At 42.8% G+C, this 17,335-nt stretch overlaps 1 protein-coding gene across 1 annotated transcript; it reads right to left on the bottom strand.

Moving 5' to 3' along the window:
* Window positions 1–2,274: 2,274 nt before the first annotated feature.
* Window positions 2,275–13,095, bottom strand: sem1 (SEM1 26S proteasome subunit). The gene is made up of 3 exons (XM_014178471.3): window positions 12,936–13,095; window positions 12,415–12,508; window positions 2,275–2,512 (listed from the first exon to the last, which is right to left on the bottom strand). The coding sequence occupies exons 1-3, from the start codon at window positions 13,009–13,011 to the stop codon at window positions 2,467–2,469; spliced, it is 216 nt and encodes a 71-aa protein (XP_014033946.1). The 5' UTR covers window positions 13,012–13,095; the 3' UTR covers window positions 2,275–2,466.
* Window positions 13,096–17,335: the final 4,240 nt, after the last annotated feature.

Genomic DNA, 17,335 nt, shown 5'->3' with positions numbered 1-17,335 from the left:
GCTGCGCGTCCCCTGCCTGCACGACTACGACGGCCCCCGTCTTTCTTGGCTGGTGGTGGAGAGGCCTGCTGCGGTCGCAGAACCCTGGAACAACCGCAGCACCAACCAGGGTCTGAAGGAAGTAAAGTATAGCCTGGGAGGATGCTGTGTGTCCCCTCTCTAGTGTTGACACAGTGGGATGGAGCCATACATCGCCCACAGCCACCAGGCCAGAGGAACAATAGAGCTGTAATGTACAAAATGTATTGTATTCAGTAGTATTTTTACTGTTTTTATAGACCTCTTGCTGGTTATATTGCCAGCACATAAGACAATGGTCAAACCATGATCCAGGGTTTCATGTACAGATGCTTTTTATTTTGACAAAGTGGACAAAAGCAACTGTAGCAGTCTATTGATGAAACAGTGTTCCAAATTGAAATCCTGTTACCTTCCAAAAATACATCCTCATTGGGGTTCAGTTCAAACTAGAAATGTGATTGTTGACACATTAATATTGGTAAAAGTGGGCAGACTGCCCATGTCAAGGTGAATTATGTGGCTCATAAATGAATGACAAAAGTTAGGCAAATGAAAAGCAATTGGGGGGGGGGGGCAGAGGCCCTGCTCAAACCCCAACACAGGGAGACAACCTGCCGCTCTCAGCACAAACAAAATGGCTGTGTTCTCCATTTCTCACACTTACCGATTCTCTCACTCCGTTGCCTTTCCAACAATTAAAATAATGATCCGGCTCTTGGCACTTAGCTTAACGGCATAAGTAAACGTGAGCATCTTTGTGTATTGTGTCAATCTTAGTCCCACATCCTCCATTTAATAATGTGTCAAAATGTATACATTTTATATTTCACTAGTAGAACCCACAACTGCAAGTTCAAATGGGGTCTATAAAGTCTAAAGACACCAAATGTTCATTTTGGACTAATTGAAATTCCATTCTGAACAGTTGGAGAGATCAGAACGTGTCATAAGGGCTTTACACACAAGGGAGCGGTTGGATTGTGGTCTGCAGACGAGTGTTTGGCATAATCACTGGTGAAGAGGGAGTTATACCCTCTGGAGAGATACCCTCATCTTGAGGACTTACACCTGTGCAACTTCACAAATATCAGAGAACATACCTTAAAAAGACACCATTACGAACGACAGCCATGAGCAATAGATCATAGATGTAAAATCATCTGGAAAAGACAGATGACAGGATGGTCTGTTTTGCCTATAGTGGTGGAGGATAGACGAGATAAATCAACCCATTTTGTTTTGAACAGGAAATCAGGATTGTATCTAATAATACAACCATAATATGTAGAGAAACACTGGAAAACAGTATGTGCAGAAAACTTTCCTAACTGCTATTCCCACAGAAGCTAACGCAGGTCTACCAGCAACATATAAAGAGCAGAGGGAGCAACACTGGAGGAGAGGAAGCAGCTCTTATACAGCAGGTTTTACTGGCATCCATTTCTTCTCTTTAAGACAGAGGGACTGAGAGTCCACAAATGCAGGGGCGAGTGTGGCTGGGCTAAATTGGCCTCGGTTCAGTGCAGGGGTCCCTGCTGTGCAGAGCCGGAAAAGCAGGGCCTGGTCGGGAGTAGGGCAGGCCCAGGCAGGGCAGGGGCCCCCATGCTGAGACCACCTCCCTGCCCCTGACAAACACGGCAGTGGATAATCTCTCCTTCAGACTGAGACCCAGCCCCAACGCCATGAGCTCAGAGGGAATGTAGACAGCAGAGGGGAACACGCATCCCTGTGTGTGGATCATCCTACACACACCCACCCACACACTGTACACACAATTTATGCACACATCTCGCTGCGTGTGTGTGTGTCTCCCCATCCACTTCTGACTGACACACACCTGTTCATTGAATGGTTTAATATTGGAGAGTGACCATGTGAAAAATGGGTGGTAGTTTTCAAACTAAGAGCATTACAATGGAAAAATGTGCAGTGCAGCACTTGACTCTTTACTAACATCATGCAACATTCATATTGTGGATTAAAATAGATGGAGTGTGTCACACAGGCCAATAATTACTGGACCATTAAAACGTAGGTTAAGTGTTGCGCAGGCAGTAAAGCTACATTTAAATCAATGGCTCTAACAAAAAGTGGTATTTAAATGGATGTTAAACCAAAGCCCTGGACCAAAGTGGTCATTATAGTAAAAACACAAAACCTGTAAAATATGGATTTATATTAAAGCAGTAACTGACCAGCTGATTATATATAAAGATGGAAAATGTGCATAAATAAGAGTATGTGGACAGATACTTGAAAATAACCATCTTTAATGTCTACATAACTCTGAGCGGGGAATTTACTCGTGAAACACTTTACTCGTGCTAAGGTTTCGTACAAAAATGTGTGCGAGTTTAGCAAGTTAAACATCCTCCATTTCAAGTATGATGTTATAAATATCAAGTCCATCCCTATCCGATCTCAACAGCCGTGTGGACTCGGCTGCTACTGAGACGTCTCCATCTTGTACCCATGTTTCTCCAGCTCCGCTCTGCAGAGAGGAAAAAAAGGATCAGTCAATCGAGGTGATTACAAGGGTTATGTCCCAAATGGCCCACTATTCCCCATTTAGTGCACTACTTTTAACCAGAACCCTATGGGCCCTGATAAAAAGTAGGGAAAGGGACGCCATTTGGAACACATCTAAGCAGTGCCGGAGGTTAAAGTACAGGTGGCCATCTATGTTGATTGAGAAAAGAGTTCTTATTATACGACTGAAGAAATACAACGCAGGCAGCTACGGCCTACTTGTACTAGGTTATAGACTTATAACATAATCATATATGTGGTCTTCTATAAATGTCTTAATAGCAGCCATAAAAGGTTTGAATAAAACAATGCAATATAAATTGTCTGAAGTAGCTTACACTCAAAAATGAAAACAGACTGGCCACTTCAAGTCAATAGAACAGTTGATTATTCAACATGATTAGCCTAAACATGTCCAGAAATAAACACACATATTGCTGACAATGATTACAAAAGAAGCACACATTGTAGACTGTCCGTATTATTCAAAGCCTGCATAATCATTATGACACGCAATTATGCAGAGAAATCTCCCTATGTAAGAAAAGAGACACCATGAAGATGAAGAGCTGGAAGCAGGAGCCTTCATCAGGCCTATCCAGACAACAGAATGCCTCGTCCACCAGACAATATGCATTCTCTTAACGCTCAGTTGGTGAACTCTGAAACATGTCACGAAAGCTTCAGAGGTGCTTTTGAAATCGGAACAACTTCTACCAATGAGATTTAAACTTTAATTTAGCTAGACGAATAAGATGGCTAACATTGCTGATTGATTATTATTATTATTCATTTGGCTTGCTTACTTTGACAGTATGTCAAACAATAGATTGGATGGATCAAATTAAGTAGGCTACATCATCAAGGTTGTAAATGGCTGTGTTTTACCATCTTCTTGGTAAGAAAGAAAAAAAGCTCAGTGATGAAAGGTCACAACACGTGAACTCGGGTATCATCATTCTGGTTTGAGTTTCCCACTTAGAACTCTGATTTAGGAGGGTCATTTATAGAGGTTAGGCTACTCAGGAAGTCGGATTTCTACGAGAGTGTCCGATTGAATCCTCCTGGTACGTTCGGATGCTATCAACTCAAGAATCAGATCACCACTCACCATTCATGAAGCATTGATAAAAAGACTAGATGAAAACACATTTTGGTGATGAAATTTCACTCCCTTATGTCATAAAATACATTTTACCAAGACTTATGTGATTCTTTATGTTCTGAATCATTCAGTGGGGTCTTTCTCTAACATATAATTAACATTATATCCTAAATGTCAGATTTCGTAAACTAATACATCAGATAATAAACACTGAGCTTGGTTGACATGGCGAAGCAGGTTTCGCGTAACAACTGAGGATTTCACATTTTGTGGCCGTCCATGTCAAAGTTGTTACCGCGGGTCGCAAAAAGCAGAATTAGCATGAAACGAGCTGAATTAAATGTAAAAGGATTTGAGAATAAAAAGCTTGGTATACGCTCAGTGCTCCATTGACATTTCAGAGATATGCTTGTTTTTGTGAGAAAAAAATAACAGGAATTTCAAATATGAAAAGCATATACTAATATGAAAATACGTTATGTCTCAAAATCGATATCTATCTTGCCTCTATATTGTTTTATGTCCCGCCGATTTGATAAGAAATATGACGAGTTCAACAGGAAAGTGAGCCTGTCAGGTAGCCAGCAGCCTTCATTTTTGCACAGAATCCAGCCTAGCTGACGCAATGCAGTTTTCCAGGGTTTTCACCACTTTTTTCTCTGGCCTTCATTGATTTAGTCACCCCAATTCTGACCATCGTACAAGGGTAAAAACTCCAATAGCTTTTGAACGGATTATGATAGACATAAAACAAATATTTTAAAAGGTGTAGATCAGTGGTTGATCTTCAAGGCATTCCTAGTCGATGACCAAACATTTCTGTAGAAAAGTCAAAGGCTTGCACTCCTTTTTTGTTTTTTCCTCTGTTGGCGGTAAGTGAAGTTGATTCAGAAGCCCTGCGCACCGGGTAGGCAAAGTGTTCTATTTTGGAAACATAATTTGTATGAAAAAAATGTACATAAATAACTGCCTGCCCAATGGACCAGGAGAGCTGTGGCTAAATCGAATTCGCCTACTGTGCTGGCCAATCGGATAGCTCAAATCACCGTTCCTACAGCTTCCACGACCAAGGCCACAGAAGTTTGATACTAGCCTACGTGAGATTTCCTAACTTTTAAAACCATGACCAGAGAGACTGTCAATGAATACCGCAACGAGCTGCTGTTTCTATGAGTGAGTTCAAATTAAAAGCACTTTCATTGTTTTTGTTCAACACTATTACAAAGCATAAAATGCACTTCTCCCTACTTCCACTTGCGCTGCAGCTGCAATGAATGAGTAGCCAAGTGTATCGATAGCCCTGCGTTTTTATAAATATGAATAACTTGACGTGTTCATTTTAATATGGAGGAATATTTCCCTTTCTCTGGTCATAGGAACAACATGAATTTGTGCCTGAGGCAGATGCGGTGCGACTAGAATTCCACCATCAGGTGGAAGACCGTGTCCCCTCTCTCTGGTCAGTCTCACTGGAGGAAAGGAAGGAGAGAGCAGGGACTGTGAAAGGAACTACTAATGCAGTGCTCAAAACAAGTGAGAACTTGGAAATCTTAGACTTCCAAGTGTTAAAGACAACTGGGAAGTGAAATAAAAATTTGATCAGACTGGGAAAAATCGTTATGAATGTCATCCAACTCGGAATTCCAAGTCGGAAACTCTGGCATCTTTGTAGAGCTTGCGAGTTCCCAGTTGTCTTGAAAGGACCATGACCATCAGATGCAGGTACCATCAGCACAGTAAAATAAAAAAAGCTCATTTTAAAATTACATCAATTTAGTCTCAGCTGTGCCTCGGAAGTGACACACCAACTGATCTATTTTCTTATCAAAGCTCGAGTTTTAAAATATAATATGGTCTGAGAAGAACCTTATTGGCAGGCCAGGCATTTAGCCAATACGCTGTGATAATGTATTAGGTCTACTGCACAAACCTCATTCCTACAAAACTGTTATTATGTTATACTTAAGACATTTATTATTTTTAAATTTTAAATCTGTGGTGCACATCTCAGCTTTCTTTTTGACTACGAAAGTGATCTTGACTCAGAAAAGGTTGGTGACCACTGGTGTAGACTAACAGTGATATGCTTACTTACGGGCCCTTTCCAACAAAGCAAAGTAAAAAAGACAATGAAATATAGAATGAATAAGGATAACTTGGCTATTTACACAGGGTACCAGTACCAAGTCGATGTACAGAGGTACGAGGTAATTGAAGTAGATATGTACATATAGGATAAAGTAACTGACTAGGAAACAGGAGAGATAATAAACAGTAGCAGCAGTGTGAGAGGACTCAAAATATATATATATAAAAAAAGGGTCAATGCAGATAACCAATAGCTACCGGACTAACTATTTAGCAGTCTTATGGCTTGGGGGTAGAAGCTGTTCAGGGTCCTGTTGGTTCCAGACTTGGTGCATCGATAGCGCTTGTCGTGCAGTAGCAGAGAGAACAGTCTATGACTTGGGTGGCTTGAGTCTAGGGCTGACCCCATTTAGTCGACAGGCTGTTGGGTCCACCGAGATATCTTTAGTCGTGCAATAGCAACAACAACAAAAAATACACCACCGTTCAAAAGTTTGGGGTCACTTATAAATGTCCTTGTTTTTGAAAGAAAAGCACATTGTTTTGTCCATTAAAATAACATCAAATTGATCTGAAATACAGTGTAGACATTGTTAATGTTGTAAATGACTATTGTAGCTGGAAACGGCAGATTTTTTATGGAATATCTACATAGACGTACAGAGGCACATTATCAGCAACCATCACTCCTGTGTTCCAATGGCACATTGTGTTAGCTAATCCAAGTGTATCATTTTAAAGGCTAATTGATTATTAGAAACCCCTTTTGCAATTATGTTAGCACAGCTGAAAACTGTTGTTCTGATTAAAGAAGCAATAAAACTGGCCTTCTTTAGACTAGTTGAGTATCTGGAGCATCAGCATTTGTGGGTTCGATTACAGGCTCAAAATAGCCAGAAACAAATAACTTTCACCTAAAGGACTCTCAGACCATGAGAAACAAGATTCTCGTCTGATGAAACCAAGATTGAACTCTTTGGCTTGAATGCCAGGCGTCACGTCTGGAGGAAACCTGGCACCATTCCTACGGTGAAGCATGGTGGTGGCAACATCATGCTGTCGGGATGTTTTTTTGAGGCAGGGACTGGGAGACTAGTCAGGATCGAGCTAGGCTGAAACACCTGCCTTACTGAAGAAAGCAAAAAACAGACCATGTTTTTATGGAGGCTTTATTAACTTCACTAGGGTAGGGGGCAGCATTCGGAATTTTGGATGAAAAGCGTACCCAAATTAAACGGCCTTCTACTCGGGCCCAGAAACTAGAATATGCATATTATTAGTATATTTGGATGGAAAACACTGAAGTTTCTAAAACTGTTTGAATGATGTCTGTGAGTATAACAGAATTCATATGGCAGGCAAAAACCTGAGAAAAATCCAACCAGGAAGTGGGAAATCTGATGCTTGTAGTCTTTCCAAGTCATTGCCTTTACAGCATACAGTGACTTAGGGTTCATTTTGCACTTCCTAAGGCTTCCACTAGATGTCAACAGTCTTTAGAACCTAGTTTCAGGCTTTTGCAGTGAACAGAGAGCGAACAAGAAGGCCGGGAAGTTGGTGACTCAGAAAATGACATGAGTTTTGTGGCGCGCATTCACGTGATGAGGTAGCTGTGTTCCATAATGTTTTTCAAGACATTGGAATCGTCCGGTTGGAATATTATTGAAGTTTTATGTTGAAAAGGCCCTAAAGATTGATGCTATACAACGTTTGACATGTTTCAATGAACGTAAATATAACTTATTTTTTTTAACTTTTCGTCGTCAAATTTTGGGCACGCTTCCTACATTTGGAGTAGCTTACTGAACGCGCAAACAACAAGGAGGTATTTGGACATAAATTAGGGACTTTATCGAACAAAACAACATTTATTGTGGACCTGGGATTCTTGGAAGTGCTTTCTGATGAAGATTATCAAAGGTAAGTGAATATTTATAATGCAATTTATGATTTTAACTCCAATTTGAGCAGCAGCAGCTGAAAAATGAGCTCCTACAAATATTGAAATTTACATGGTTTTTAGAGTGAAGTACATCGGAAAAAAGCAAAAGAAAACTGCAAGACTGAATAGGAGAAAAAACAAGCAACAAACAAAGAAGATAACTACAATTTTATGAAAAATAGTTATCTTAGCAAGCTGAATTGTTTACCAGTTGCTAAGCAGTTGCTAGGGACTCTTTTGGAAGAAGCTAGCTAGCTAACGAAGAACAACAAAGAATATCTAGTTAACAGAAGAAAAGAAAGAGAAAATCAGGACAGAAGAAAAAGGATATCAAAATGAAACAGTTCTCTAAAGACACAGGAGACAATAATACAAGAAACAACACTTCTGTAGCTTGTCAACTATGTGTCTGTCTATCCCTGTTCTCTCCTCTCTGCACAGGCCATACAAACGCTTCACACCGCGTGGCCGCTGCCACTCTAACCTGGTGGTCCCAGCGCGCACGACCCACGTGGAGTTCCAGGTCTCCGGCAGCCTCTGGAACTGCCGGTCTGCAGCCAACAAGGCTGAGTTCATCTCAGCCTATGCTACCCTCCAGTCCTTAGACTTCCTGGCGCTGACGGAAACATGGATTACCACAGATAACACTGCTACTCCTACTGCTCTCTCTTCGTCTGCCCACGTGTTCTCGCATACCCCTAGAGCATCGAGCCAGCGGGGTGGTGGCACTGGAATCCTCATCTCTCCCAAGTGGACATTCTCTCTTTCTCCCCTGACCCATCTGTCTATCTCCTCATTTGAATTCCATGCTGTCACAGTTACCAGCCCTTTCAAGCTTAACATCCTTATCATTTATCGCCCTCCAGGTTCCCTTGGAGAGTTCATCAATGAGCTTGACGCCTTGATAAGTTCCTTTCCTGAGGATGGCTCACCTCTCACAGTTATGGGTGACTTTAACCTCCCCACGTCTACCTTTGACTCATTCCTCTCTGCCTCCTTCTTTCCACTCCTCTCCTCTTTTGACCTCACCCTCTCACCTTCCCCCCCTACTCACAAGGCAGGCAATACGCTTGACCTCATCTTTACTAGATGCTGTTCTTCCACTAATCTCATTGCAACTCCCCTCCAAATCTCCGACCACTACCTTCTATCCTTTTCCCTCTTGCTCTCATCCAACACTTCTCACTCTGCCCCTACTCGGATGGTATTGCGCCGTCCCAACCTTCGCTCTCTCTCTCCTCTTCCATCCTATCATCTCTTCCCTCTGCTCAAACCTTCTCCAACCTATCTCCTGATTCTGCCTCCTCAACCCTCCTCTCCTCCCTTTCTGCATCCTTTGATTTTCTCTGTCCCCTATCCTCCAGGCCGGCTCGGTCCTCCCCTCCTGCTCCGTGGCTCGACGACTCACTACGAGCTCACAGAACAAATGCTCCGGGCAGCCGAGCGGAAATGGAGGAAAACTCGCCTCCCTGCGGACCTGGCATCCTTTCACTCACTCCTCTCTACATTCTCCTCTTCTGTCTCTGCTGCTAAAGCCACTTTCTACCACTCTAAATTCCAAGCATCTGCCTCTAACCCTAGGAAGCTCTTTGCTACCTTCTCCTCCCTCCTGAATCCTCCTCCCCCTCCCCCCCCTCCTCCCTCTCTGCGGATGACTTCGTCAACCATTTTGAAAAGAAGGTTGACGATATCCGATCCTCGTTTGCTAAGTCAAACGACACCGCTGGTCCTGCTCACACTGCCCTACCCTGTGCTTTGACCTCTTTCTCCCCTCTCTCTCCAGATGAAATCTCGCGTCTTGTGACGGCCGGCCGCCCAACAACCTGCCCACTTGACCCTATCCCCTCCTCTCTTCTCCAGACCATTTCCGGAGACCTTCTCCCCTTCCTCACCTCGCTCATCAACTCATCCTTGACCGCTGGCTACGTCCCTTCCGTCTTCAAGAGAGCGACAGTGGCACCCCTTCTGAAAAAACCTACACTCGATCCCTCCGATGTCAACAACTACAGACCAGTATCCCTTCTTTCTTTTCTCTCCAAAACTCTTGAACGTGCCGTCCTTGGCCAGCTCTCCTGCTATCTCTCTCAGAATGACCTTCTTGATCCTAATCAGTCAGGTTTCAAGACTGGGCATTCAACTGAGACTGCTCTTCTCTGTGTCACGGAGGCTCTCCGCACTGCTAAAGCTAACTTTCTCTCCTCTGCTCTCATCCTTCTAGACCTATCTGCTGCCTTTGATACTGTGAACCATCAGATCCTCCTCTCCACCCTCTCCGAGTTGGGCATCTCCGGCGCGGCCCACGCTTGGATTGCGTCCTACCTGACAGGTCGCTCCTACCAGGTGGCGTGGCGAGAATCTGTCTCCGCACCATGCGCTCTCACCACTGGTGTCCCCCAGGGCTCTGTTCTAGGCCCTCTCCTATTCTCGCTATACACCAAGTCACTTGGCTCTGTCATATCCTCACATGGTCTCTCCTATCATTGCTATGCAGATGACACACAATTAATCTTCTCCTTTCCCCCTTCTGATAACCAGGCGGCGAATCGCATCTCTGCATGTCTGTCAGACATATCAGTGTGGATGACGGATCACCAGCTCAAGCTGAACCTCGGCAAGACGGAGCTGCTCTTCCTCCCGGGGAAGGACTGCCCGTTCCATGATCTCGCCATCACGGTTGACAACTCCCTTGTGTCCTCCTCCCAGAGTGCTAAGAACCTTGGCGTGATCCTGGACAACACATTGTCGTTCTCCACTAACATCAAGGCGGTGACCCGATCCTGTAGGTTCATGCTCTACAACATTCGCAGAGTACGACCCTGCCTCACACAGGAAGCGGCGCAGGTCCTAATCCAGGCACTTGTCATCTCCCGTCTAGATTACTGCAACTCGCTGTTGGCTGGGCTCCCTGCCTGTGCCATTAAACCCCTACAACTCATCCAGAACGCCGCAGCCCGTCTGGTGTTCAACCTTCCCAAGTTCTCTCACGTCACCCCGCTCCTCCGCTCTCTCCACTGGCTTCCAGTTGAAGCTCGCATCCGCTACAAGACCATGGTGATTGCCTACGGAGCTGTGAAGGGAACGGCACCTCCATACCTTCAGGCTCTGATCAGGCCCTACACCCAAACAAGGGCACTGCGTTCATCCACCACTGGCCTGCTGGCCCCCCTACCTCTGAGGAAGCACAGTTCCCGCTCAGCCCAGTCAAAACTGTTCGCTGCTCTGGCACCCCAATGGTGGAACAAGCTCCCTCACGACGCCAGGACAGCGGAGTCAATCACCACCTTCCGGAGACACCTGAAACCCCACCTCTTTAAGTAATACCTAGGATAGGATAAAGTAATCCTTCTTACCCCCCCCCCCCCCCCCCTTAAAAGATTTAGATGCACTATTGTAAAGTGGTTGTTCCACTGGATATCATAAGGTGAATGCACCATTTTGTAAGTCGCTCTGGATAAGAGCGTCTGCTAAATGACTTAAATGTAAATGTAAATTTTAGATGACTCCAAAATGGTGGGTATCTGTATTGCCTGCTGTTGTTTTCTGAACGCCGTACTCAGATTATTGCAAAGTGTGCTTTCCCCGTGAAGCTTTTTTGAAATATGTCACAGCGGTTGCATAAAGGAGATGGTTATCTATAATTCTTTGAATATCAGTTTAATATGGGTGGGACGGTAGCGTCCCACCTGCCCAAGAGAGGTTAACTCAATGATTTTTATATATACATTGTTTGCAAACTGATACGTGACACGTATTAATGCCAAAATTACATGCAAAACCGGCAACGCAACCCCCCCCCCCCCATTTATTGTAGTGATTATGATATGCTATAGGTCAGGCCCTATTGGTCACGGAACGAGAGCAAGGGTTGAGGGATAGGGAAAGTTTAGTCAGAAATGGCTGTAATTATGTTGCAGATTCAGCAACACGTACAGCGCATTTAACTCTGTGTTGGTCACTGCAGCAGGGAGGACAGAGACAACAGGTGCTAGTCACAGTCACTTACACAGTGCAGCAAGTCTGAGCCCCGCCTAGCACAATCAAATCAACTACTGGTCAGCCTCCCTCTAGTCATGTGTGTGTCTTAACTATTTAATCAAACAGTGTGTTTAAAGCATCACACAAGCTCAGTGAAAATAGTTGATTTGATTAAAACACATAGGATGGGTCTATAAGGAAAAATACATGTTTTAACATTTAGACCAAACGATTGGTCAAAAGAACAGACGACTCTTGGTAAGCCAAGATTTTTTTGTTTGTTTTGGACCGCCCTACTGGAGTCTGACCATTTTAAGGGCAGGGAGCTCGGCCCCAGTGATGTACTGGGCCGTACGTACTACCCTCTGTAGCAGGTGCCATACCATGCTGTGATACAGACAGTCAAGATGCTCTCAATGGTGCAGGGTTTGGCCCATTAGTTTTCTTAGAGGATTATCTACACAATTAACATTATTTTAACCATTGGTCAAAACATGCATTTTTTGATTGGACACCCTACAACTACCAAGTATTCTCCTCTCCTGAGACTCGCCGTCTGAAGCCTGATGAAATCTGTTGTGGCTAAACATTTAGCATAACCATTTTTACTCTTTAGTTACTATTGCCATATCATGTCAAATCATATAGGCCTACTCAAAAATCAAAGCATCACGTCCCTTAAACGGAGTGGTACTTCTGAGATGCTGAGTGGGGTACAATGATTTGTCATAAGTAAAAGGTGGGAGGTTGCTACCTTAGTTGATTAGAGAAGTCGTCCTCTACATTGTCATCATCCCAGTTGTCTTCCCACACGTGGGCATCTTCATCCTCATCCAACCCAGTCCAATCTGAACACATAAATACAATTATGAGAATTATAAACGTTAGTTGACAAGCAACTACCGAACAAGTAACTCTTAATCAACTAGTTACTACGCTAGCTAGATAGCTAACGTAGCAAGCTAACTAACATTAACTGGCTTTTATATGTTGTGTGTTGTTTACATTATAGTTTACCTTAGTTGGCTAACGCTTAACTAGGTAAAGTTGTCGCCAGTACAATCGCTAATTAGCTATCAGTGAACATTGGTATCTAACTAGCTGGTTAGCTGCTAGCACACTAGCTAGTTACATTTTTATTCAATGATGTTAGCATAACTTGCTAGCTAGCTAGCCGAGTCACTGTTAGGCCCGGTCTGAAAAGTTGTCGCTAAATAAGACAATTCAGTGAAAACGGGTTAACATTAGTAACATATTGAACTAGAATTAATTTACCCTCGGCTGGGAATTCTTCAAACTCATCGTCCTCCTCTAATAATCCCAAATCTACAGTCTGTTTCTTGTCAGACATGTTAACTGCCTTTCCGTTGCGCGGGTCTATCGTGAACAAATGGACTTCCAGCGAGAGGGTTTCTGGGATAGTGGAGGTTCAAGAGAAGTCTGCTTGCTCATGGGCAGTGCTCTGCCAACAGAATCCCACGTCACACGATGCTCCTGATTCTGCACGAAGGTAAACAATTTAAGTCAGCATACTGTATGTTGATGTGTAGCTATGTTGAGTTATTTTTCGTGTCTGTTTTTTTGCATAGGCTAAAATAGGCAATGTTTTATTTATTTAGATTTTCACATACACCGGATAGGTGCAGTGAAATTTGCTGTTTGTTTTACAGGGTCAGCCATAGTAGTACTGCACCCCTGGGATAAAATTAGGTTTAAGTGCTCAAATCAAATCAGGTTATTGGTCGCGTACACAGATCTGCAGATGTTATCGCTGGTGTTTCTATCTCCAACAGTGCAGGAATAATACCTAGAAAACAATACAAAACAATACACACATAATCCAAAAGTAAATAGAAAGAAATGTAAAAATATCAGAACGAACAATTGTCAGAGCTTGGCATCAAGGGCACATCGACAGGTTTTTCACCTTGTCGGCTCGGGTATTCCAACCAGCGACCTTTCCTCACCTACAAAGCCCTCCACAACCAACCACGCACCTGCCTCTCTGACCTTCTCCCAGCCTATCCCCCTCCTGCTCCCTCCGCTTCAACTCTGCTGGTCTCCTTGTCACTCCCCCATTCTGCCTCTCCACCGTGGGTGCCCGGTCCTTCAGCTGCTTTGCCACCAGGCAACTGGAATGCACTCCCCCCACACATGCAAATGCATTCATTTCATTCAAAAACTTCCTAAAAACACACCTCTTCAAGGATGCCAATGGTCTATGATTGACTGTCCTATCCCCCCTTCTGTGCCTTCTCAGTATACTGTACATACAGTGCCCTCCATAATTATTGGGACAGTGAAGCATTATTTCTTATTTTGGCTCTATACTTCAGAACGTTGGATTTGAAATCAAAAGTATTGGGACAAGTCACTTATGTGTATTAAACAGTTAAGTATTTGGTCCCACGTTCATTGCATGAAATTACAATGTCAAGTTTGTGCCTCAACAAATTTGTTGGATCCGTTTGCTGTGGTTATGTTTCAGATCATTTTGTGCCCCATAGAAATGAATGGTAAATAATGTTTTTTCTCATTTTGGGGTCACTTTTATTGTAAATAAGAATATAATATGTTTCTAAACACTTCTACATGAATGTGGGTGCTACCATGATTATAGATAAAAAATTATAGACTCACAAATATCACCCCCCCCCCCCAAATTAAAAAGCTAACCTCCCCTGTTATTGTAATGGTGAGAGGTTTGCATGTCTTCAGGGTATGATATTTGTGTGTCTGTAACTTTCACACTAATCATTATTCACGATTCATTCAGGATTATCTGAAATCATGGATAATTAATGTAGAAGTGTTAAGAAACATATTCTAGTCTTATTTAGAGTAAAAGTGACTCCAAAATGACACAATACATTATTTACCAATCATGTAGACCTACTGTTAATGTAAGATGTCCTTAAGTACCCTGATAGGTGTCCGCTAAATATAATGTATTATTATTATATTATTATTATTAAAAAGTGCGTTTGTGTCTACTTTCCTGTGAATATTTTGTCAAAACTGTCGACCAGCTGAAGGACCTACCGCACAGACAACTGGTAGAGCGGAGAGTAAGTTTAAATGTAATCTTATTCAACATTCTGGCTTGGAAAGAAACATTCCAGTTTTTTTGCAGTGCTTTGTTCCAGACTGTCTGATTTATTAGGCAAGGACCAGGTAAATGATCTTGTCAACTGTAGCTCACAATCATTTAAAAATGAAACTATTTCAGACTGTTTAATATCAGTCAGTCAAACTTATGATTTGTGAAAAAGTAAATGCAGCATTGTCAAAGCATAATCACACTCAAATCCTTCTTACTTAAAACACAAAGCCCTGCGCAGTCCTTCGGTCCCACAAAAAATACACAGAAATCACCCAAATTTAAGTGAAGATTTTTCATTGAGGAACAAATGTGCATTCTTGTCCATGTTGCCTGTTTGAATAATGAACCAGCAGCCACAGCTTAGTATGTAGTTTAGATAAATCAGAGCACATCTACCACAAAACCACACACACCACAATGAAAATTGCCCCTGCAGATGTCACCATGCTGACAGACGATGAACCTCAACGTAGGCTGCTCACTTATTCTATTTTCAAATTATTTTGTAATCATCCTAAACCCTTACACATGATGACAATGCCACAACATTAAGAGGAAGGGGAGTAGAGGGAGGGAGAACAGAACAAGGAAAATAAGAGGCCAATACTGTACTACACAACAACAAGTTGGAGGAAATACTTTCGTCATGTTAAATTTGATGTGAGAATTCTTGTTTGATGTGAGAATACTGGATCGGGATTGGGAAACAACCATCAAAAAAGGCTTTTCCAAAAACCGTCATACACTACGTACAATAGAATAGATTAGCTTAGTAGGAGGAATGGAATGGAATGCAGTAGAAGGATGACTCTTCTGATTCCAGGTAGGCTATAGAACCCTGGAAAGAACCCTGCAGCAGCATACCTGAGACTGCAGTCACACTGTGGCGCCTGGAGTCTCCCAGGTATGGGAGAGAGAGAGGGTTGAAGGGTAAGAAAGCAGAGCTGCCCAGATTCCAAGACTTTCTCCTCTGTGTTGCGTCTCTGAAAATGCATGCCTTTTGTACAGCCCTTCAGGACAGACTGGTTGGCCCTAAGTCTTCACAGAGACAGAGGAGTCTGACTCCAACAACCCTGCCTGCCCAGCCAGTCTGGCAGTCTGTCTCTGTCGCTGCCTGGACCTTTATCCTGACCCAGATCACTATATGGCCCTGAGGGTGTGCATAGAGAGTCTAGACCATCATCACTTACTCTACCGTTACCCCCCACTCTCACCCCCCAGCTCTCACCTGACTGATCCCCCTTTCAGATTAGGGATAGACAAGACCTCTTCTTCCATGCCAGGGAAAGTGACGACACAGGATGATGAAGCAGTCTAGTCGACCTGTCCCGGGGCCCTTTGTCTGACCATCACTCCATCCCCTCCAGTCATTCAGACATTGCAGACATGCATTGTGCCACATGCCAGAAATACTCCTCTTCCCATAGAATAGACCAACTCAAAGCTGAGTAGGAAAATGCCGGGGGACTTCTGACTTTTTTTATTTGCCTTGTCTGCATATGAAGTAATTTCTCTTATTTCCATCTCAGTCTTTTGTGTAAATAAAAGAACAGTTTGGTTGCAATATTGATTCAGTTGAATCATATATTTTTTTGTTTAGACGTACCTAGATATGTGGTAGCCTAAATGTGGCAAAGAATTTGTAGAATATAAAATGAAGAAAAAAAGCCATGCGACAAAGTAAGCGATCAGAGTGGATTAGATGGACTTAACCATCCAATTAATAAGGTAAATCCCAGAAAAACATGTCAGCTTTGCTCTCTTCCAAAATCGGAGAGGACTTATATGCTTCCAGGATATGTCTGTCAAGATTTGGTATTAAACTTAATCCCATCCAGTCACTAAGTCTGGGCCATTGTGTTTTGTATGGTGAACCCTCTCTCCATTAATAAAAGAAAAGGCCAGTTATTTCAAAGGGAAATATGAAAACGATTATCAAATAATGAACAAAATATCAATTTGAATAAATGTATGTGAGAGAGGTTAACAAATGTTAGTTTTCTCTGTTTTATTCTCTTATTTTGTGACTCATTAATTTGTCTGTCATGAAGAATTTAAGTTTCATATTTTCTCCCCCTGTCTGTCTTGAAAAGGCCTGTCATCTGGGGCTTGAGGTACAGTTTGCCAAGAGGCCAATGGCCCCTTTATGACAATACAATCTGATGTCTGTCCCAACCAGCCCCAGGTAATCCTGTCCTCCTCGACGGCTTAGCCCTGCTCAGGCTTAAATTGCATATTTTGTTTTTATCAGGACGTCGCTGATAAATACTATCAGCGAGGTAGAAATTAAATATGGGGGGGTCTATCTCGAGTTCCAAAAACAGACAGAGGTACAGGAGGACCCCCGGTTCCTTGTTTCAGATCTGTGACCACAGGGGGAACAATGACACCTCTATCACAGGGGGTTCCCTTTTCCAACTTGTTAGTACCAAGACAATATGCACTTTACAATTCACATCTTGTACATTTCACAATTTACACATCTGTACATGTGCAAATTTCATGTGATTAGTGTTTGAATAATATTGATTAAAAGAAATGGGAAATAAATGGGATTTTAATGACAGCACAT

This window comes from Salmo salar, chromosome 27, assembly GCF_965601325.2.
Source record: "Salmo salar chromosome 27, fSalSal1, whole genome shotgun sequence".
Taxonomy (NCBI): domain Eukaryota; kingdom Metazoa; phylum Chordata; class Actinopteri; order Salmoniformes; family Salmonidae; genus Salmo; species Salmo salar.
This window is presented reverse-complemented; position numbering and strand designations above follow the sequence as displayed.